The sequence below is a fragment of the Heteronotia binoei genome, chromosome 11, assembly GCF_032191835.1.
Source record: "Heteronotia binoei isolate CCM8104 ecotype False Entrance Well chromosome 11, APGP_CSIRO_Hbin_v1, whole genome shotgun sequence".
Classification (NCBI taxonomy): Eukaryota; Metazoa; Chordata; class Lepidosauria; order Squamata; family Gekkonidae; genus Heteronotia; species Heteronotia binoei.
In genome coordinates, this window is record NC_083233.1 from 59,427,596 (window position 1) to 59,451,478 (window position 23,883).

Genomic DNA, 23,883 nt, shown 5'->3' on the forward strand with positions numbered 1-23,883 from the left:
TTCTATGAGCCCCCAGAGAAGGTACCCCTATCCTTCATTATTTCCTATGGAAGGAAAGCATTGAAAAGATGTGTAGTCCCTTTAAAAGTGATGGCCAGAACTCCCTTTGGAGTTCAATTCTACATGTCACACCCTTGCTCCTGGCTCCACCCCCAAAGTCCCCAGGTATTTATTGAATTGGACTTGGTAACCCTAGTTATTTATAATATAATTAATAGCAGCAACAATTCTCATCAAGGCGCTAATCTTCACTTAACGTTGATAATAATAGCAACGATAATAATTTCCGATTGGAACTAGGGGCACTATGCCAGATGATTGCCGAAGTCTGAACCACCGCAGGTGCCTTCGCGATTCTGCTTCGCTGATTGGCTGGTGCGGGCGTCGTCTGGCTGATCGCTTCTCAGCCACAGAACCCTAGAGCTACAGCCGCTGTTTCCTTTCCGGACCACAATCTTGGCCGGACCGCGAGCAGGAAGCGGCCGGCTCTGTCCATCCGGGTTTTGTTGGGTTACCATGGTGGAGGGAGCCGGGGAGTTGGAGGTGTTTCGTCGCCGTTGGAGAGCGGAATTGGCTCGGAGCCGGAGGAGCCCCAGCGATGCCTGCCCAGGGCGGAAGAGGCGTCGGCCGCAGCTAGAGGCCGAAGGAGCAGCTCCAGAACCCGTGCAGGGCTGGGGAGGCTTTGGGGGGATCCCTTGTGGAGACCCGGCCGCCGAGCCTTGCATGCGCGTCTGTAGCCCCAGCGCTGTGGCCTCGGAGCCGCATCCTACGCCTGGCCCCGACTGCGCCAGTGAGATACCCGGAGGAGGGAAGGAAGACTTTCTGGGGCAGCTCATCCAAGACTTGGTATGAAAAAGGAGTAGGGGATCCTCCTCCTTAGGCTTAACTGTATTGACGTTTCCCTCAGCCCCCATCATTTTTTGTCTTCCCGCTGAAAAAGTTTGGCGACTGGAGTCAAAAATAGAAAAGCCTTTCGTCGAGCTTAAAAACTGGACAGATTCGCTTTCTTCTGTAATGGAGGCCACTTTGTCGAGTGTAGAAACATACTGCGCTTGTTGAAATCAGACCAGAAGGCATGATGTCGTATTTCTTGATTTGTTGCCTTTTTTTTTTTTTTTGCGTTCATAAGGGGCTCAAAGTGGTTTAGAACATTATCAAAGTGGGGGGGGGGGGGTTCCCCTCCCCCTTTCTCCATGCTTGCAGATCCACTGTGAGTGCAGGTAGTGATTATCATTAATATAGTTGCCTTTAACGGGTTTAGAAAAGTTAATGGAGGAGAGGTCCATCAGTGGTGACTATCCATGATGGCTAAAGGGAACCTCCCCATCCAGAGGATATCAACCTCTGACTCTTGATGCTAGAAAGGAGCATTAGGGGGAACACCTTTATGCCCGGTTTGTTGGCACTCCAGGACAACGGATTAACTACTGGCCTGATCCACAGGGCACTACTCATGTTCTTAGCCTCTGCTGGTAAATCTGGAATGCCACACTTCTCTAGCAGTAAGGAAACAAAACTTATGATTGCTTGTTTTCTCCGGAACTACCTGCCAGAGGAGGTTAGGAAGCCTACTTCCTCCCTTCAATTTAAGAAGGGGTATAGGACATCTTTCTGGAGTGCAACCTTTGAGTGATACATTACATGATGCTCAGGAACTTGTCTTTAGGATAGAGAGCATTGGAGAAAAGTTGAAAGTAGTTTCTGGTCTGATGGCTTTATTGAGCTGTTTTTGAACATTTTAGTAGCCTTTTAAATGGCTGTTGTACATAAATTGCTTTGAGCTCTAGGAAGTGTGGTCTAAATTGTTATTAGTTTTATTTGCTTCATTTATACCCATCCTTTCCCCTCAATAGAGATTGAAATTGGCTTGTATCACTCTCCTCTCTGATCTTCTCTTTTATCTTTACATGAACCCTGTGAACTAGGTTACACTGAGTGTGTGTGACTGGCCCATGGTCATTCAGGAAAGTTCCATTGCAGAATGAAAATTCCAAACCTAGTATCCCAGGTAAATGCTGTTTACAAAACAAACAGCAATGTGTATGTGCGTGTTTAGTGTAGTGATTTACAATACAATTCTTACATGAATTGCATAAAACTGGCTTGAATTGAATCAAACTATTGGTTCATCAAAGCCAGGCTCTCAAGCAGACGTCTTCATAACATCTACTGCCTGACTCTTTTAACTGGAGCTGGTTGGGGCTGAATCTGGGACCTTCTGTATGCAGGGGACTGTCTCCAATGCTCTACTGCTGAGCCACAGCCTAAACAGAGTTACACTTTTCTGTATTCATTGAAGTCAATGTATGCTAAATTACATAGTGCTGCACAAAGAATGTAACCACTTTTAGGATTACAGAATTCTGTGTGTGTTCAGTATCTTCCAATTTATGGTGACTCTGAATTAACGTCCTCCAGAATGTCCTTTTGTTAACAGCCATTCTCAGGTCTTACAAATGGAGGGCTGTGGCTTCCTTTAATAGAGTCAGTTCATCTCATGTTGGGTCTTTCGCTTTTCCTGCTGCCTTCAACTTTTCCTAGCATTATTGTTTTTTTTCAGTGACTCTTGTCTTCTTATAATGTGACTAAAGCACAAGAGCTTCATTTTAGTCATTTTAGCTTCTAGGGAGAGTTTAGGCTTGATTTGGTCTAAAACCCACTTGTTTATTTTTCTGGTGCTCCACGGTATCTATGAAACTCTCCTCCAACACCACATTCAAAAGAGTTTACTTTCTTCTTGTCAGCTTTAGAATCATAGAGTTGGAAGGGACCTCCAGGGTCATCTAGCCAAACCCCCTGCACAATGCAGGAAACTCACAAATACCTCCCCCTAAATTCATAGGATCTTCATTGCCGTCAGATGGCCATCTAGCCTCTGTTTAAAAACCTCCAAGGAAGGAGAGCCCACCACCTCCCAAGGAAGCCTGTTCCACTGAGGAACTGCTCTAACGGTCCTGATGTTGAGCCGGAAACTCTTTTGATTTAAATTGTTCATTCTTTATTCATTGTTCAACTGTCACACCCATGCAGATTAATAGGGAATAGTAATGGGGAACACTATGGTGTGAATTAACTTGATCTTGGTTGCCAGCGACACATCCTTACACTTCAGTGTATTGAAAGAACTAGAGCCCAGAGACCATGCAATGAAGTGGTGCCAGTGTGTTGTAGTGGTTAAAATGTTGGAGTCAGACCAGGGAAAGCAGGCCATGATGCTTACGGGGTTGACAGACTGCTTCATAGCGAAGGAAAGAATAAAGATATTTTAAAAATCTAGAAATTCTGAAGCCACAGGGTAAAAGTTATGGTTGAATTGAGATTCTGGGGAAGATTTACATGTATGCAGCACTTACTCCTTGTCAGTCCTAAATGTGTATACTGCTGTAATAACATAAAATACATAATTTATAACTTGTTAACACATTTGTTGTACTGCTTGGTATAGTTATGGGAGCTGAGTATAAATATGTCTTGTTTTCTATAAGCAAAATAGTAAGTATACCCAATATTAGAGAAACAGAGTTGCAAACTATTGCACCCACTTCTTCCTTAGCACAAGTAGCTTAGGAATAAAGTTGAAAATAGAAGACACAAATTCTGTAGACTACAAAAGACGAATGAATGTATTTGTTCAGAAGCAATTTCATACTGTTACAATAAAGCAAGGAAAACCTGAGCAAAACAAAATCTGGAGGGTGGGGGGAGTTTGAAAATTTTATGTTCCTACTAACCCAACCTTCACTTCTTTAATAGTGGAATGTCAGGTGTTATCTCTGTGCAGAAACCCAAAGTATACAAATTAAGCACAGATACTGTCCACACCAGTAGATTTCCTACAATAATTGAACCATCTGTAGAGGTGTTCATCATCTTTGAAGACTGCATAGTTTCTTGTAATGGCTGAAACTGAATTAAACTGAATTTGAATCTTGGTACTCAAGGTCCTGGGGTGGAAATAGTTCCCCTTTGGGTTGTTAAAGTACTTTTGGTAAGTAACAGTGCAATCCTAAGGACACTTTCCTGGGAGTAAGCCCCATTGAATAGACCATAGTAGAATTACAAGTAGACCTGCTTAGGATTGCTCTAAGTCAGCAAGAACTATTTTCCAAAATGTTTCCCCCCCATTATCTTAACATGTTCATTACATAGCAGCAGCTCTGCTTCAATCTAAGCACCCATCTTGTGATAACACATTCCTATTGGGCAGTGTCAGGTGAATCTCTTGCCGCTATTTACTCTTGAACTCTGTGGTTGCTGAGTTAAGGCTGGTCTTTAGTTTTGAAAAGGATGAAGGGCAAATGATTGTCCTTGGAGCTTTTAACTGTATACTTATGTGATCTAACATTTGGTGGGCAGCACCAAGGCTACGGTGGTCTGTGCCCAGAAGGTTTGTCTTGTTCCTTCTTCAGTGATGCTTTACTTCCTAGCCAAAACTGTACTTTTTCAGAGAGCTTTTCGGGGCCCTCACTTAGGTCTACTGGTAATATTTATGTTTCTTAGTGTTATTTCTATTGATTCTGATTATTTTGCTTGATCTCTGCTGTTCTTTGTGTTTTGTAGTTTTAGAACAATGGGTTTTACCTGCTTTGTTGGGTATTTGTATACTGCTCCAGTTTCTTTTTTAAAAAATTACTTCATTTATACCCCATCCCAGTGGGTACCCAAAGCATCTTACAGTTTATCCTCACAACAACCCTGTGAGGTAGGTGTGGCTGAGATTGTGTGTCTCGCTCAGGGTCCCTCAGCAACAATTCCATAGCAGCGTGTGGGTTTGAACCTTGGTCTTCCACATCCCAGTCCAAGAGCAGCCAAATTTGCTTAACGTAAGAGCCTCAGAGAATAAATGTCAGTTGTTTGAGAGCCAAAAGACATGAGCAAATATTACGCCCATGTCTTTATTAAAACTCTTAATGCTTTCTTTTCACTGAAAGATAAAATACAAATGTAAGCACTTTACAACAGGACCATGCTAGAAGGAGACTTTTTTAAAAAACAAAAGCTGTGGATAACAATCCCCATAAGACCAGCATAGGAAAGGTTAGGGAATTATTTTTCAGCATCAGTGGGAAAAGGAAACATATGTACCAGATAAATCACTGACCACCATTTGCATCCTTATTCATCTCTGGTTTCCTTGACATCAAGGTTAGTAAATACAACTCCTACAAGAGATCTGAAACTAAGGGGGAACCCTGCACTGCCCTCTTTTATTCTGTCCCTTTTTCCAGTGGCTTCCTTGGCTCTTGCACTCTCTTCCCCCACTCTAGGTCTCCAGGGAACCTCAGTGTTGGAGAAGAGCTTGCAAGCCTGCCTATTTTCTCCCTCCTCCGCTTCACAAATGGTGGAACTAGTCGCCTACCTATGAGTCAGCACTCAGAGACTGACTGAGGTCCCAATGCTAAGCATGCTTACTTGAAAGTAAGCCTGCATTAAGTTCCTCTTTGACCTCTGGGAGCCACACAATATGTGTGAAAGAGCCACATATGGCTCCTGAGCCACAGTTTGGCCACGTCTGTCATAGTCTTACACTCTGCCCACTATACCACACTGTTGAAAGGTGGGGTATAACAGCATTGTTAAATAATAATGCATGACTACCAGCTGGTTCATGCTCTTGTTTTCCTCTTTATGGTTAATCAGCCTTCCTCAGGTATACATGCTCTCGTGGATGCACAAGATGTGCTAACCCTCCAGCTATGGATATGTAGTAATCCCCATAAATGCACACAGTAGCTGTGTTCTTCTAGTGTCCTGGCCCCACTGATGGACCTCCTGGTGGCACCTGGTTTTTTTGCCACTGTGTGACACAGAGTGTTGAACTTGGCCAACATGGCTTCTCTTATGTTCTTATCCTTGATCATAAAAACAGAAAACAAGTTAACGTGATAGTATATTCCAGTGAATAGGTTTGAGGGGGAGTAAAATACATACAGAATACGAACAAGTCCCAGATACTTTTCCTGCGTGGTTCTGTTTTAGTTTGGAGAAATTTTCAGTTAAAAGGCCAGTGCATTTTATAGATGAAGTAGACTGAAATTAATCTTTGTAATTGTCTGTCTGAAGGAGTTTTTTTTTTTAAATTGTGGTATGCATTTTTGTTGTGGCCACTATCCATCTAAAGCTCTAAATTATACAAAGGTTAGGAGATGCTTGTTACTGTTCCCCCTAGTTAATTACACTTTTTTAAAAAAAAGACACAGATTAAATTTCTGATGGCTGTAAATTAATCCATTTGCAGATCAAGAGCTCCATTAGTGCAGTGGCGTGTAAATGTGTGTCTCCAAGGAGTGGTTGGCGGTGTTTGTGTTTTGGATCCTGTCCATCAGATGTTCAAGAAAAGCCGGGGCTGGTTTAACAAGATGGATTTCTTCATTTTGTTGACGCTTTGGCAGATCTTGTGACACTCGAGAGTCCTAAACTGTAGTAAAGAGAGAGCCATCTCTCACGTTAAAGGTTCTCTTTCTCTTGAACTTGTGCACTGTGTTGAAGTAATAGGATGTTCTGATTTATGACCCTTTATAGGATGGGGAGGGTGGTATTATCTCCGGTCTCATCATCTATAGGGAAGACAGTGACTGGGTCACCTGTTTTCTGCTTGTATTCCTGATGGAGCTTTCATTGGCTTCAGGTCTTATAGACGAGCTGAAAATGACAGGTGATGGCTACATTTGTTGATGTTTCTGCTCAGTTCTTGCTAGATGCACATGGGTGGGGTCTAGCTTTTATAACAAATGGTGTGCACAGATGAGGGAAGCTAAACATTTCCCCTCCTGACTTCTTCACACTCTCCTTCCCCTAGGCAAGGCATTATTATTTATAAAAGCATATTTATGGTACATGACTTGATAATTCATGGATTACAGGTATATGTTCAATCACAGAATTGGGCATGATGGCTCAGCCAGCTGCTTAATATTTGGTTTGAATCGTATTTGCTTTGTGCCAGTTTTTTAACAGCTTGGGGGAGAAATCTAGGACCTTGCATTTTATCCTCTGGGCAGGGTGAGTTGTACGAAACATCTCTCTCATCCTGGCTGCTAGAAGTCATTGTGACTGGGAAAAGGAACTGCCCAAAGTCCTAAACACACATCTCCCCGCCCTATGCTACTGAAAATTTTGAATGTCCCCCAAGATTTGTAGATCAAGGATCTGCTTTATTAAGCTTAAGAATGTAATCCTGTGTGCAGTTACTCCTGTCTATTCTGCGGGTTAAAACTAGAATAACTGTGCTGTTAGGCAACAGACCCAATGTAGTTTATACACAAATGGAGCAGGCAGCTTGTTTGGACTACCTTGACTGTTCTTATTTTGTGTGAGAGCTTTGAACATCATTGGAAAGTGATCTTACTGGGATAATTTAAGTGTTCTTGTAATGATTTCCAATGTATATATGTTTGTTCCTTTAATTGTTGGTAAGTTGCAGTAGAGAAAGGAAGGGGTGAAAGAGAGTGAGTGAGGTGATTGGTGACAGAGAGTGTGGACGGGGCTAAGAAGTATGTGTGGAGAGAGGGGTCAGTCAGCGGTGAACTCTCAGCAGAGTGACAGCTGTTGTTAAGAGTCAGTCATGGTCAGTTAGCAGTCAACAGAGTCTGAGAAGCAGTCTTCTGATTAGAATCCCATACTAGTGCTGTGAAAGGCATTAAGATTCTAAAGAAGAAAAATATAATACTTTAGAGGGCATATTAAGGGGTAGCTAGAGAGCCAAAACCTGATATTGTCAGAGTATTATAGGAGTATGAGTGCCAGATGCGGTCAGAAAGTTGAGTTAGGAAGAGAAAGGAGTATTTGAGAGTGAGGAGTGTGTGAAGTGAAAGAGTGTGGCACCTCAATCAGAAGTTATTATTATTCACTGAAGAATTAAACTATAAACATCTTGAAACCGATATGCATGTTGTACAAATGAAGTTTTGTTTTATACTAACCTGGAGTCCTGTGATTTTAATAACACGAGTCTCATCCTCAGGGCCACATAGTCCAACCAAGAAGTCTTAGAGCTTGGGCACAGTTCAGTGGGGAAGATTAAGTGAAGTGTTTGGAATTAAATTCCTGGTGGCAGCATTACATACTTTATAAGAGGGAAGTTATGACAGTTCTCTATCACTATTACTGAATTATTTTCTTCTTTTGTAATCCACTTTCTACTTTGGACAGTTTTTGTTTGTTTCTATTATTTTCCAATTTCGTAGTCCTAGTGCACTGTTTATTGGCTATATTACGCAGTCTGATTAAATTGTTTCCTATCATTTGTTAATTTGTTGAGTCTTAATGAGAAAGATAGGCTACAAATGAAGTACAAATGAATAGATAAAATATTGATCTAAACTGAAATAGGCCATTGGTCCATCCAGCTCAGTACGAACGATGCCCTCTGGCAGTGGCCCTCCTAGATCTCCAGCAGACCAGGGCCTGTCCCAGCATCTCAGACTCTTTACCTGGACACAGAGTGCCAGGACTGAAACCTCCCAAGGTGCTTTTTACCAGCATCAGGATTTGGACTCCCAAGACCTGTAATCCTACTGTTCACTTTCACCACTCAATATCTCTGCCCACTTTGCTTGTACCATAAGATGGAATGTGGAATAAGTGAAATATCATGCTATTTTCCTCCATCATGAAAAGTCTGACCAACTGTTTTCCTTCCTCCTCCTTTTCAGAATGAAATAAATGAAGTTCCCTTCTTTGATATTCAGCTACCTTATGAATTGGCATTAAAAATCTTTCGGTTCCTTGGTAAGACGGAGCTGGGGAGGTGTGCTCAGGTAAGCTTGGCTTGGCTCTTCCTGCAACTTGGAAGTTAACTACATTGAAGAAAGTTGGTCTTGCTTCCCAGTGAATATTTTTAGAATTGTGTTTGTGTGGTGGGGAGTCTTCTCTTGCTGTGGGAAGCTGGATAGGTAGAGCTTGCTGTAAAATGGCACAGGGCCTTTCCACTAGAGCAGTTGTGGCTCCTAGATGGCTGGGGAAGAACAAGTTTGCTTGCTGTATTCTAATCTCGTTGCCTGCATGGCAGTGCTGTCTTTCAGAGCGCTTGACTGCCATTTGTTCTTGGCTGTATGTATTTCATTCTTATCCAGGGCCATAGCCAGAATTTCATGTTTGGTGGGGCCCACAGCAGGATTTCTTGTTTAGGGGGGCCACCTGGTTTGGCAACCCAGGGCTTTCCCCACCCCTTTCTTATGTGCCCCTCTCTCAAAGAGACAGAGACCTCTTGACTCTTCCCCCCTCCCTTGCTCTGCAAGGTGTGTTAGGGAAGGGGTGAGAAAAAGTCCAGCAGCAATGCTACTACTTGTTCAGAGTGGCAGTGACAAAAGGGGACAGATTGGGGGCCCTCCAATGGAGGGGCCATATAGTTGGAAGGGAGAGTTGAAAGGATGAGCCTGGCCTCTCCCAGGCCGCACTGTAGCTACGGGCCTGTTCTTACCCTGCATATCAAGAGCCAGCTTTGACACATACGCTCACTCCCCTTTCTCTGGTGTGAATCAGCATAAAGAGTTACATGTGTGCTTTCGAGAAGCGTGGTTCTTTCTCAGAACAAAAATTTGGAAGTGTTTGAGTTGGATTTGTAAACCATGGATATGAGGGAGCCTAGTTAGCATTGGCCATGAATAATGGCGCTACATGTGCACCTTTAACCAAGGTTAACTCAAGAGAAGGAATTCCATCATACTGGATCCTGATTCGAAAAACATAGATTGCAGGGAGCTAGCGTTGTATTTCTGCACCAGGCCATGTTGTTTTAGGTTGGAACAGGCCTTAGCAAATTTTCTTTGACTTCAAGAACCAAGCTTATTTTCCAGCCTTCAGGATTTTGTATTTTGATGACAATATTTTCTGATTATTTCTGTCACAGAGCCTAATCCTAACCCCCTCAGTTTCTTATAATTAAAGCAGTGACAAAAATGCTGTATATAAATAAATATAGGGATAACCCTGGTTGTCATTGCGATAACAAAAAAAGCTACCCTCTAACGTCTCCCCAGTTTCTCATAGTCCCATTACTACTTTTAAAAACTCAACTGAACTGAATTGTGGAGCTAGTATAGAAAGCGATTGGTTAAGAAATGAATTAATTCACCATGGTTGAATAGTATAAATTCAAGTTGCACGCAAATGTAATAAACGCAGTAACAGGAATCTCATGCGCATTTATTTTCATGCCACACAACAGAACATTCTGATGCAAAATGATAAATATGCTTTGTACTTCCACTGGGAACAACTGAGAGAGGCTAGAGTTAAATCATTGCTGAAACAACCAAGTGCAACAATTAAATTTCTAAACACCTGGGCAACCTGGCATTTGGGATTTGTTGAGCCCTGGGGTTTCAAGATATATATGAAGCTGCCTTGCACTGAATTAGACCATTAGTATTGGAGCTCAGTATTGTCCACTGTGACTGCCAACAGCTCCCCAGAGTCTCCGGCACAGAAAAGTTTTTTCCCCCTTCTACATACGATTCTTTAACTAAAGGTTCTATTGATATATATCTTTTACACCATGCCTGGGTATCTGTGGTAAAAAAAAGAAAGCAGGAGTAAAGTAAGGGTTAATTAGAGGTGCCAGTAACTTATGTTCCTCTGAGAAGATTGGGGGAGGGGGCTTGTCTGTTTTCTGTTATGTTAATGTGTAGTGCAGCAATATTTCCTCATGGATAGAGTAGATTATACTCATGAATTCCCTGTGCTGGCTAGCAGTGTTTTGGGGCTGCCCTTTCCACCTTTATTGGTTCATTGTGATGCTACCTCCTTTATTTTTGGAACAGTTTTTTCCTCTGTGTTTGACATTAGGCAAAATGTGGGATTCTGAAAAATGTTCTTTAGAAGCCGTCCCTGGATATTCAGAGGGGGGGGGGGCAGAAATCTTAGCAGAGTTCCATGGTTTTACAAGGCTTTTGGAATCAGATGGATAGCCAAAGCTTTTAGTCCACTTTTAGAGCGATCAAGTAAAAAGCAGCGTAATAAAAAATAAAGACCTTTTTCATTTTTCTCTTGGCGCTTTTGATTTCGAACGAAGGAAGACCTCTTCTGTTAAATGGAAAGCCCGTTGCTTTTCAATGCTATTGTTGTAAGCAGGTTTTTTTTGTTATTATTACTAGCAGCAGAGCACTTTGGGAGTTGGTGAAATTGCACCGGTTAGCGGAACTGGCATCGTGAACAATGTGAGTGCCTTGAGAGAGAAAGAGTGAGAGAGAGAGTCTGTTTCCTTAACGTCTTGCTGCCAAATGGGTGACTGGCTGACAGCAAAATAGCTTGACTGTGGAGCTGCTTGAGATGAAATCACTATGCAAAAACCTCTTGGAGATGTATAACTTTACTCCGACTCCCTGCTGGTACCCCTCCTGTTACAGTTCTGTCTTGTTTTCTTGTAACTTTTATAAGAGGCAGGATGGGGTTGTGGGGGGACAGTTGTATTGTGTGTAAACACTGCAAGATCGCTCATGCCATATAAATCAGCAGGGTTAGCCCTGTCTTGAAACTGACTTGTAGACCTTCCCCTATTTACTTCATTTTACTTTGTTTATATCTTGCCTTCAGAGTCTATTCACAATCCCTCTGGGATTCTGTATATGCTGTGATTCAAACATTTCTGACTGCTGAGAAGCAGGTTCCCAGTTGAATGGTTATTTAGGGCAGAATTACACATGGTGCTGGGGATCTAGGGTCAGGTATCCCAAGGTGTTACCTGTTATTCAATATTGTGGAAGGAGGATTAATCCTTCCCCCACCCACCCCACATGGTGGTTCCCATTGGAAAATCTCCCCAGTTGGTATTTGAGATAGGGGAAAAGGCATTGTGCCTCTCCCCCCCCCCGGGGGGGGAAATGGTATGTGGAGGCAGAGTTAAAATCTCTTCCACAGAGCTATGATCTTAGAATCATGGTGTTGGAAGGAGCCATACAGGTCTTCTAGTCCAATCCCCTGCTTAATGCAGGATTAGCCTAGAGCATCCCTGACAAGTCTTTGTCCAGCTGCTGCTTAAAGACTGCCAGTGAAGGGGAGCTCACCACCTCCCTAAGTATCTGATTCCACTGTTGAACAACTCTTACTGTAAAAAAGTTTTTTCCTAACATCCACCTGGTACCTTCCCACCCTTCATTTAAACTCATTCATGAGTCCTCTCATCTGCTGCCAACAGGACTAGCTCCTTGCCCTCCACTAAGTGACAGCCCTTCAAATACTTAGAGAGCAATCATGTCCCCCCTCAACGTCCTCTTCTCCAGACTGAATATTCCCAAGTCTCTCAGCCTGTCCTCATAGAGTTTGGTTTTTACATCTACCCCCCCCCCCCACAACAGTTGCTTTCTGAGGCTAATTTACATATCAGACAATCTGATTGTGAATTGCTAGCGTAACTTGCAGCAGTGCTCTTAACTGACTGTGTTTAATGAATGAGAGAGTTAATGTTTGATCATATTGAGTCCTGCTGTATCAGACCAAAGGATTTGCTTTGCCCAGTATCCTATTGACCCGCAGACTAAGCATAAGAACAGTTTGCCACTGGCTTCCCAGTCTTGATACCTAAAGGATGATAGGAGCACCTTCCAAAATCTCTGTGGTGTAGAGGTGTGTCTTGATGCTGTAGTACTATTTTAGGGAGTATGGCAGAAGGAGTGAGAATGCTTAAGGTCTTCATCATCCAGTTGATACAGAAGGATTCATCAGATTTGAAATGTGAAGTGATGAGAATGTCACACTAAGGCTAGGAATATCCATGTTCAGATTTCCACTTGGAAATAAAAAATTATTGTGTGACCTTGGACCAGTCATTCTCTTTCAGCCTAACGTACCTCACAGGGATTTGGGGGAGGGCAAAATGGAGAGGGAAGAACTCAGCATGTGGTCCTTAGTTCCTTGGAGGAATGTGATAATCAGAATAACAGCCATCTGTGACTTAATACAGCTGCGTGCATGCTTGTTCGTAACAGAAATGAATGAAAGGGAAATAACATGATGTGAGCAAAAGTGTAATATGAACTTGCTTGTTCTCTGTTGAATTATTAACCTATAAAGCAAACCTGGTATTAACCTATAAAGCAAGGGTGGCCAAACTTGCTTAATGTAAGAGCCACATAGAATAAATGTCAGGTGTTTGAGAGCCGCAAGGCATGAACATCAGATGTTTGAGAGCAGGAAGGAAAATAGATGGGGATGGAGGGAGAGGAAAGGGGGAAAGAAAGCAACTTTAACTTTAAATGCATTCTCCAAGCCAGCAGCTGGCTTGGCTTGGAGAAGTGATTTAAAGAGACAAATACCTTTTCCAAGCTGGCCAATGGGGTGGTGGGGGCTTTGAGAGCCACACAATATGAACGAAAGAGCCACATGTGGCTCCCGAGCTGCAGTTTGGCCACCCCTGTTTAAGATCCCATATGTTCACTTTGAGCTTGTTCTAACTGTATTTTTAAAAAAAAAATTAACAGGCTGTTTGGTTTTTTAAAGATTCGCTTGAATTTAATGTGTTTTAAACCTTGTGCTGCCATGTGGTGTGAGTTGTTTGTATGTGTATTTTTACTTTGTAATATTGTAAGCCACCTCTGATATTTGGAAAGGTAGGATATAAATATTTCGAATAAAGAAGTTATTTATTTGATCCAGGATACATATTGCGATCTACACTTTCCCCCCAGCAAACTATAGATCCCGGTATGTAGCTTCCTGAGGGGAAAGTGTAGATCCTGATATATATATATCCTAGATCAAATAAATAACTTCTTTATTTGAAATATTTATATCCTACTTTTCCAGACATCTGAGGTGGCTTTCAATATTACAAAGTAAAAATATACAAACGTCTTCCATGAAAACGTCATGATGCGACATCACCCTAGAGTCGGAAATGACTGTTGCTTACACAGGGGACTACCTATATCTTTATATATCGGGATGTGTATGAATGGGGAGGGGTTGTGTCATTAGGGGAGCCCATGCCTGCACTAAGATCCTGGACTCTCCAATTAAAGGTCCTCTGTTGATTGGTGTTGGAGAAACCATTTCTCACCCAAAGTCTAGACAGTATTTGTTCAAGTGGACCATTAGTAGGACTTAGTATAAGACAGCCTCAGGTATTCATGTGTTTCTGAAGGATTGCCTTCTCCAAAACAAATTTGCCTGTTTTCTAGGATCTTTCTAGGCCCTGTTCAGGAAGCCCCTGCCTTTTAAAGTTAGATGGGTGGTGACCAGGAACAGGGCCTTTTCTGTTGTTTGTTTGTTTATTTTTTTATTTTATTCGATTTATATCCCGCCCTACCCCACCGAGGTTGTGGCACCTGCACTTTCAATATCCTCTCCAGAGATGCACATGTGGCACTAACTGTTGACTTCAGATGCTGAGCTAAGCCACTCTTATTCTCCTGTGCTCTTGATCGCTGATCACTTTTACTGTTTCTCTTTAATGCAAGTGTGTCGTAATTTTTAGACTGGCTTGATTCCTTAAAACAAGCCTTTTTATTCACTTTGTAAATGGAAGGTAAGATTTTAAATGTCTGCATGGACCAATTCTAATGGAAGAAAAAGAAAAATAAATCTTCTCCCTCCCTGAAACTCCAAGTTTTATAGTGGCTAGAGTGCTGGACTCTAACCAGTGAGTGCTAGGTTCAAATCTCCACACAGACGTAAAACATAGCAGGTGACCTTGGGTCAGTCATTCTTTTAAATTGATTAAACATAACCCTACATCTGCCACCCAGAGTTCCTTGGAATTTGACTGGTATAGAAATGTGATTTGCAACTTGGGAGGACATTTATGGCAAACCTGGGCAGTATAATAAAAAGTAGAGACATCACCCTGCCAACAAAAGTCTGTATAGTCAAAGCGATGGTATTCCCAGTAGTAATGTATGGCTGTGAGAGCTGGACCATAAGGAAGGCTGAGCGCAGAAGAATAGATGCTTTTGAGCTGTGATGCTGGAGAAGAATCTTGAGAGTCCCTTGGACTGCAAGAAGATCCAATCAGTCAGTCCTAAGGGAAATCAACCCAGACTGTTCCCTGGAAGGTCAGATGCTGAAGCTGAAGCTCAAATACTTTGGCCACCAAATGAGAAGGGAGCACTCCCTGGAGAAGATCCTGATGCTGGAAAAGACAGAAGGCAAAAGAAGAAGGGGACGGCAAAAGCTGAGATGACTGGACAGCGTTACTGATGTAACAAACACAAATTTGAGCATACTTCGGAGGATGGTGGAAGACAGGAGGGCCTGGCGTGACTTTGTCCACAGGGTCGCGAAGAGTCGGACTCGACTGTGCAACTAAACAACAAATCAATAAACTTAAGTAGCCACCTGAAATATAACAATTCTTCCTATTGATTCTCCTCCCTCCTCCAAGTGTGCATTTGGGGATTTTAGCTAGCTTTCGTTAGTCTTCGGCTACAAGGCAAAGTGTTCTGTTGTCTGCGCAACTAAAGCTGTAGATGCCATCTATTTTTTTTCTTTGGAGGGACGCCTTTGAAATCTTTTGACATTGAGTTGCTCACCTGTACGCTTAACTCACGCAGAGATAGTAAATTTGGGCTATGGCCAAGTGTGTGTGTGTGTGTGTGTGTGTGTGTGTGTGTGTTAATGGAGCCGCTCATGGTGGCGCTGTAAAGCAGAGTGCTTGAGACGCTTTTATTAGCAGTTTCTTGCAGCTGAGCCCCGCTCGGTGAAGCTTTTACTGGCTTTGGCAGTGCCAGTTTCTGGTGCATTAAAGGGGTGGGGGACCGTGTCTCGGTTTAGAGCCCCTTTTGGAAAACCCACATTTGGAAGCTAACAGGGCTAGAAGTAATCTGATTAAAATCACAGTGGGATAATTTAAAAAAAAAAATTATAAATGTTGAAAGAACCTTTTGGAACCTCTTTAAATACATCCAGGGATGTTTTTTTTTTAATTTTTTGTAAAGAACCACTTTAAGTCAAATTTGGCAACTTCTCTTAGACATTCTCTACCTTGGCAAGTCTTGGACGTATCTCTTCTCCATCACCTTGACCCCCCTCCCTGGGCTCATAACTATGGAGAGCTGGCAAAGTTTCATTATATTTACTTGTCCCTTTGGTTCAGAAGCAACACTGATCCAAGTAAAAACCAAGAGGGGAGGACAGTCTGCTTTGAATCTTGTAAAGCAGCCACCTCTTGGCATCTGCCAGTGTCTGCTTTTAAAAATGATTTTATTTTATTTTTTAGAAAATGGACTTAGGCATGAGTTAATAGACTTTTGCAGCATTAAGAAGTTCCCTGCTGAAATAATAAGTAAAATTGGATTTTAAAACTTTCTGGCTTTCCTGATTGGCACAGTTTGATGGAGAACAACTGAAATTTATCTTTCTAAAAAAACAAAAAGTTGAAGGATAATTCAGGCCTAGTCTACTTGTGAGCAGAGCGGCTGGAAGGGAAAGCAAGTGTGAACAGGTAGTACAGGTAGGGGGTAAGAAAGCATCTGCACCATTATTTGGAAGCCAACTATATTGTTATAGTAAATTTGGTTGCAGTTGCCAGGACATACTTGCAAATGGACTAGTTTTCAGATTGGCATAGCAGGTAGTACAGGTAGGGGGTAAGAAAGCATCTGCACCATTATTTGGAAGCCAGCTATATTGTTGTAGCAAATTTGGTTGCAGTTGCCAGGACATACTTGCAAATGGACTAGTTTTCATATTGGCATAGCAGTCACAGCTACATGGAGCAAGTGAACGGCATGTGTTCTTGTCTCCAGTAGTCAAGATGCTTTATGAGTCAAGATGTCCCCATTTAGCCAAGGTGCTTTACTGGGAATAGGCACATGTGGAAAGATGCTGTAAGCACCTGTCAAGCCTGTTCCTTGACCTTTGCCCATAATGCAGTCTGTTTTGGGGAGCCGAGGTTGCATGTTGTTCTTTTCTTTGGTAGCCCTGCATCTGTGTTCCATGTTCAGAGGCAGGGCCCTGCTCAGTTCCAGATGCAGGAGACAGAAAGGGGAGGACTGTTTGTGAGCTTCCAGGCGGCATCTGGCTAGCCACTGTTGGAAACAGAATGCTAGACCTTGTGGAGAGCTTTTATATCCTTATCTCTATGGTACAGTGCATTTCAAGCGAGGGAGGCAAAAGGCGGCTGCGGCATAATTACAGCGGGTGGTCATTGAGGCCATGCCAGGGCTTGCTCTGGGGGCAAAATGAAGGGAGGCCATGGGCTTTTCCTGCCTCCAGCTGCACTTGGCCTGTAGCCTCAGGACTCTGCGCTTCTCTCTCCCAAATGTCAAAGTGTTCAACAGAGGCTGCCAACCAATTTTTCAGTTGGGTCCACTGGTCAAAGCCACGCAAGGTAAGTATCTGGAGTTTTACTTTGCTTGAGGCTTTAGATTGGCACATCAGGATAAGCAGCTGGTAGGGAGGAAGCTCTGAAGACTCTTTCATTTCCATTGATGCAATAATTTGAAACACAATAGCAGTTGGGTTTTAAAAAAATAACACAAAATGCATGTAAAATGCTCTTGAGTGGATGCACATACAAATACCCGCATTAGGTCCTGTGCGCCTTTTTTACATCATTCTTGTTTCTAGTAAGGTTTTATCAGTTTAATCAAGTCAACCTTTGCTGGTTACTCAGTAGAGCTGACCATTAAGGGAGCACTTGCTTATTTTTTTTTTTTAGACTGTTTTGGTTGTGAAAGAAATAGGTGGAACTTGTCAATGTCACCATATGACCCCAAGTTCTAGCAATATAGGATATTGTGGTCTCCTATAGTACTAGAAGGGGAGGGACGGTGGCTCAGTGGCAGAGCATCTGCTTGGGAAGCAGAAGGTCCCAGGTTCAATCCCTGGCATCTCCACTAAAAAAGGGTCCAGGCAAATAGGCGTGATAAACCTCAGCTTGAGACCCTGGAGAGCCGCTGCCAGTCTGAGAAGACAATACTGACTTTGATGGACTGAGGGTCTGATTCAGTATAAGGCAGCTTCATAGGTTCATATGTTCAACTTGAGGTCACAAATTGTAACATTGTGACATTGATAAGTAGCTGGAGACCAAAGTTGGGATGCGTTGAGTTAAAGGAAGAGCTGGGAATAACCTTACTGTGTGGAAACTGGATGTTGCAGTTACAGAATCACAGGAGTTTCAGATCTTAATTAAGAGAGAGAGCGCGCAGAACACCCTGGACAGAATTTGGGCAGCTTGTGGATCTGACCATGCTGTTTTGGAAAAGTAGTCTGCATTGTGCTTCCTCACACTTCAAGAAGAAGTTGTCTGACTCTTTTTAAAAAAAAACGCTGGGATCACACCACTGACATTAGATTCCAGGAGATGGGCATGCCAAAGAGAAGGGCTGTCTAGCTCTCCTCTCCACAGTTTCCAGAGACACTACTGTCCTTTCAGTGAAGTCTTTTTAGATGACACTCACTGATTTGCTGCATCTCATCTGAGTCTTTTTTATCCCCTAGGTTCTGACCCAATGTGGCATAGTTGCCTACTGGAGTTGCCTTTGCATGCCCGAGTTTATCTCTGAGCCTGTCTGAATTGGGGGCTGCTCTTTTCTACCACAAAGTTGTTTGATCAGAGTGGGAGGGCAGGCTTTTGGCATCACATCTTCTAACCTCTATTCCACTGAGACAAAGGATCATGGAGGGCTGTGGCTCAGTGGTAGAGCATCTGCTTGACCTGTAGAAGTTCCTGAGTTCGACCCCAGGTATCTCCAGTGACGTGAAAGATTTCTACCTTGGGGAGCCGCTGCCAGTCTGAGTAGACAGTAGTAACTATGATGGACCAAGGGTATGATTCAGTATAAGGCAGTTTCATGTGTTCACAAGCAGTAGATTCGGGGCAAATGAAAGAAGATACTTCTCCCCACGATTTTATAGATTTTACTGCCAGAATGTTGTAATAGCAACTGGCTCAGCTAACTTTAAGAGGGGGTTAGCCAAATGCATGGAAGATGAGTATGGTCCATCAGTGGCTATTAGCTATAATGGGCAAGTGCAATCACAAAGTTTAGAGACTGTATGCTACTGACTCTCATGGGGCTTTTTTTTTAGGGGGGGGGGGCGGGATTGACCACTGTAGGAAAAGGCTGTTTCTTTCTTATTCATGCTTCTTGGAGGCCTTTAGTAGGCCACTGTTGATAAAAGGATGCTAGACTAGATAGAGCTTTGGTCTGATCTAGCAGGGCTCTTCTTATGGTTCTGGAATCTTTCCATTATAGTATGCACAATAAAATACAGAAGATGGTCTTCTAATAATGAGTATAGGCATCTTGAAATTTAATCTGTTCATTTTGTGGTTCCTTCAGTATCTTAAAAAAGGCACCTATATTGAGCTTCTGGTAATATATAGATGTGCTTAAATTTAAATAAATTAAAAACATGCAATCATAGCAAAATCTCTTAATTGAACTCAGGTGCTAGTTTTAGCCCATAAGTATGGAGGGTTAGGTAGGAGGGAATGGAGATGAGTATTTTGGTGTATTGCATAGGTTTGGCTGCTGCAGCATTAAGTCCACTGGAAAAGGATGTTCCAAATAGTTTAAATATTGGGAGAATTAGGTGAGCAGAATGCTTAAATAGGAATTTAGAAATTCAGTCTTGACTGTTCCGTTATTGCTCCTGTGCCTGATATAAAAGATACATCACTATGTGTTGGGAGCAGGGGAGGCTGCAAGTATTTTGTTCTGTAGTAGAATTCACATGGGGAGTTGAAATGGAAGTTGGTCAATGCAATGTGATTGTGGTGACTCAGTGATATCTATGTTTCTCCTTATAGGTGAGCCGAGCCTGGAAAATACTTGCAGAAGACCAAGTCCTTTGGTTTCGGTTGTGCCAACAGGAAGGCTACATGCCTGACCATCGGATCTCTGACTCTCCTTGCTGGAAAGCAACTCTCCAAGAATGCCGTGAGAAGGAGCAGGCTTTAAGAACCAACTGGAAGGTATCTTTGCAGAATTCTCTCCCAGCCCTCTTGATACCCAGTCACAATCTTAAAGTAAAATGTGTATCAACTATCTTTTGTTCCACAAGTTATACCAAAATACTTGTTTACCAGGGACCGCATTGGCAAAACATGCAGACCTTATGACCCCAACCACTCACTCCTTCCTTATAGTTTCACCAGTGAGCAACTCCTGATTCTAGTGGCCACACTAGATGCTTCTACAAATTCCCATCAACTTCTGTATCATATAGATCAGGGGTGGCCAAACTTGCTTAATGTAAGTTCCACATAGAATAAATGTCAGGTGTTTGAGAGCTACAAGACATGGATGCCTGGTGTTTGAGAGCTGCAGGGGAGGAAGGTAGGTAGGTAGGTGGGGAGAGGTAGAAAGATGAGGAGGGAGGGAGAGGTGGAAAGAAAGCAACTTTACCTTTAAACACCTTCTCCAAGCCAACCTTCAAGGGGCAGTGGGGGCTTCAAGAGCCACACAATATGGGCGAAAGAGCCACATGTGGCTCTCAAGCCACAGTTTGGCCACACCTGATATAGATTGATTCAGGTGGGTAGTGCTGTTGGTCTGAAGCAATTGAACAAAGTTTGAGGCAATGGCACTTTTAAGACCAACAAAGTTGAATTCTAGATATAAGCTTTTATGTGCATGCGCACTTCTGCAGATACGTAGAAGCAAACTTCCTCGAACCTTACATATAGGTGGAGGAGTGTTAGTTGCCAGGAAGGGCTAGTTAGAGTCAAGATGCATAAGAAACTGGGTAATAAGTATAGCTAAGGTTGGTTTAAAGATGTTGATAAGACCTGTGAATGGCAGCAAATTAGCATACAAATAAAAGAGTTAACAACAGATGTGAGAACTAAATTCGAGTCCATTGGCACCTTTAAGACCAACAAAGTTTTATTCTGGGTTTAAGTGGGAACTGGGTGATTTGGCATGTGTAGTCAGATAAGAACCTGATACCTATATGTAGCAGGCTTGAGGAAGTCTGTTTCAATGTATCTGAAGAAGTGTGTATTCATGGATGCAAAAGCTTCTACCATAATTAAACTTCATTGGTCTTTAAACTGGTGAATAACACAGCTGTAAAAGGGCATGAGTGACAGGTGCCCACAAACTCTAAGCTGCTGCTTCACCAATGCCCTGCACCTCACATCACCCAGTGCAGTACAAAGAGGCGAGAGCAGGAGTCATTGTTTTTACAGCATTAGCGAGAAAAATATAAGCAGTATGTGAATGGTGAGTTATTGCCCTTCTCTCCTTGTGTTTCTGTGGTAATGGACCAGATAAATGGCCCAGCCACAAATCCATAAATTAAGGTAGTCCCAGGTAGATTCACATGCTAGCAGTAGCCCTTTGCCATTCAGCATCAACAGGGAGCTCTAGCCACTCCCAGTTCCTGAGCAAGCATAGATATAATACATGTTTTGCCATTTTCATGTTTTATGTGTCTCACTAGCTGTGTGGGACTTCCCATCTTTGGGGGTGGTAGTGGTTGAACTACCATGACCTGAAGGTCCTCCTGCCCATACACTGAGATTATCAGCAGACTTCCTGTGTCTGGTACCCCTGTAACTTTTGGAGACTGACTGCGTGACTGTCAGGTACAAACTGTTTCATGTTGCCTGGATCAAGGAACATCTTCCCTGTGTTTTCTTGGCAGCCGTTTAAGCAACCAGATTAACCAAGTCTTTTGTCAGGATACAATTACTGCTCTGTTTGTTGTTTCTCATCCTAACTTCTGTTCATTTTTATCTGCTTTGTTTACATTTCATCGTTGCATTGATTTACTTTTGCATAGCTTTGGTGGAAGGATGGCATTAGAAATATTTGGAATGAATAAATAAAAAAGATGAATAGACTGAACTTACCCTGCTACTCCGGCTTTCTCTGCAGAACCGCATTGGCGCTGTGAGCCAGCTGCAGTACGAACTTGGGAAAGTTCTGTGTGATGTACATTCCTGCGACGGAGTGGCTATTGCTGGGTAAGCATATGGTACTTATCTGTTGAGAGCATCTTTTCCTGTCTCCCACTGACAGCCTAATTGGATACTGTGATGGCTTGTGGGCGAGACAGTAAACTGAAGTGAACTGACAGCCTAATTGAGGCTGTGTGGAGGAGAGAACTTTCAACCAAAGTTCCATGGCAGGTTGGGGAGAGGACTGGACTTTGTTTCTGCAAAGGAATCCCAGGCCAGATTCTCAGATAAAGTAGAAATATATTTAGATGTCAAGCTTGCTTCCCAAATCTCCAATGTTTTATATTTATAGCATGCCTTCTTCCATTTTGGGGGGCTGTTGAGAGGTGCTGGTTTTGACCAAATGGACTGGGGACCAAGATATCTGAAGGACAGGCTCCTCCTTCATGTTTAAAGATAATTGGTGCTGCAGCTGTTGCAGATTAGGAAGATGATGACCAAGGGCAAGGCCTTCAGTGTGGTGGCACCATGGTTATGGGAATGCCTTCCCCAGAAATGTTCATTTGATGCATTCTGTTATAATTAGCTCTCAGATTCTTTTTTTTTTCTCTTTTTCCCCCCCAGAAAGAAATAGTTTTATTAAGCAAGCAAACAAACAAGCAAATAGTAAAAAAGAAACAAATACATCAGATTCATGTGGATTTGGTTTGCTTCAGCATTTTGATATTATGTTTCTTTTTAATTATTTTTATTACTGCTGCTGTCCTTTGCTAGTTCTTTAACAAAATTAGAAATTACTGGTGGGAGTTTCTACTCATCTTGAGGGTCTCTTCTAGTAGAAGTGTACTTGGAGATAACTAAAAATAGCAAAATTCAAAGTATAGCTAGTCAATTAAACTACAGTATGTCAGAAATCCTAGATCTTTCTGGGCTGAACCTTGGCCACTAAAAGCCAGCCTAAACAAGACTTTTCAGACCTTTTCTTGCAAGGGTTGAAGTTTGGGTTTCAGAGTTTCAGTTTTTATTTACTTATTTAGATATTTATACCCCACTTTTCTCCCCAGTGGTGACCCAGAGTAGAGCACAACAGTTTTCTCTCCCCCTCCATTTTACACTTTCAACAACTACCTTGCAAAGTGGGATATGCTGAGAGAGTGACTAGCCCAAAGTCATCCAGTGAGCTTCCAAAAGAGTGTGGGATCTGAACCTGAGTCTCCCAGATCCTCCTCTGACATTCTAAACAGTACAGCAACTTGCAGGCTCGGAACTTTCAGAAATCAGTAGGTTTTCACGACCTAAGGAGTTAAAACCAGCAAAATGTCCACATTAGAGCTCCTGCACAATCAGAAATTCAAGAAAAAGACTGTAGTAACCACTTGTGCTAAGTCAAATATTATATCCCTCGTAGAAATTTCTGCTTGTGTAAGATTTTGTGCAGCCAGTTTGGAGGCACTGTCCTATGTAGGGAGGAAAGTGCTAGGTACCACACAAAATCTTGCTTTAGTGGAACTACACTGAGCCAATTTATGTTTCTGCTGGTCCATCACTACTCCATGTCTAACAGCATTCCAGTGGCTAAATACAGTATCTTCTGAAATAATTTTTTTTGTGTTTGGGTTTATACCAGTTTATAGACTTTAAGAACATAAGAGAAGCCATGTTGGATCAGGCCAGTGGCCAGTCCAGTCCAGTCCAATACTCTGTGTCACACAGTGGCAAAAAAAGGTGCCATCAGGTCCATCAATGGAGCCAGAACACTAGAAGCCCTCCCACTGTGCCTCCACCCCCCCCCACCCCCCCGTACCAAGAATACAGGGCATCACTGCCCGAGACAGAGATCCAACAATACGCTGTGGCTAATAGCCACTGATGGACCTCTGCTCCATATGTTTATCAATTCCCTCTTGAAGCTGGCTATGCTTGCAGCCACCACCACCTCCTGTGTGTTAATGTGTTAATCACCCTTTGTGTGAAGAAGTACTTCCTTTTATCAGTTCTAAACTGACTGCTCAGCAATTTCATTGAATGAGTTCTCGTATTGTGACAAAAGAGAGAAAAGTACTTCTTTCTCTACCTTCTCTATCCCATGC

At 42.6% G+C, this 23,883-nt stretch overlaps 1 protein-coding gene across 1 annotated transcript in view; it reads left to right on the forward strand.

The window, feature by feature from the left end:
* The first annotated feature begins 425 nt into the window (after nt 1-425).
* FBXW8 (F-box and WD repeat domain containing 8) overlaps nt 426-23,883 on the forward strand; it is a 115,227-nt gene continuing 91,769 nt past the window's right edge. The window contains exons 1-4 of the mRNA XM_060249982.1: nt 426-846; nt 8,655-8,759; nt 19,697-19,861; nt 21,771-21,859. Of these exons, the coding sequence (XP_060105965.1) occupies nt 517-846; nt 8,655-8,759; nt 19,697-19,861; nt 21,771-21,859 (689 nt within the window). The 5' untranslated portion in view covers nt 426-516. The remainder of the gene's footprint in view (nt 847-8,654; nt 8,760-19,696; nt 19,862-21,770; nt 21,860-23,883) is intronic.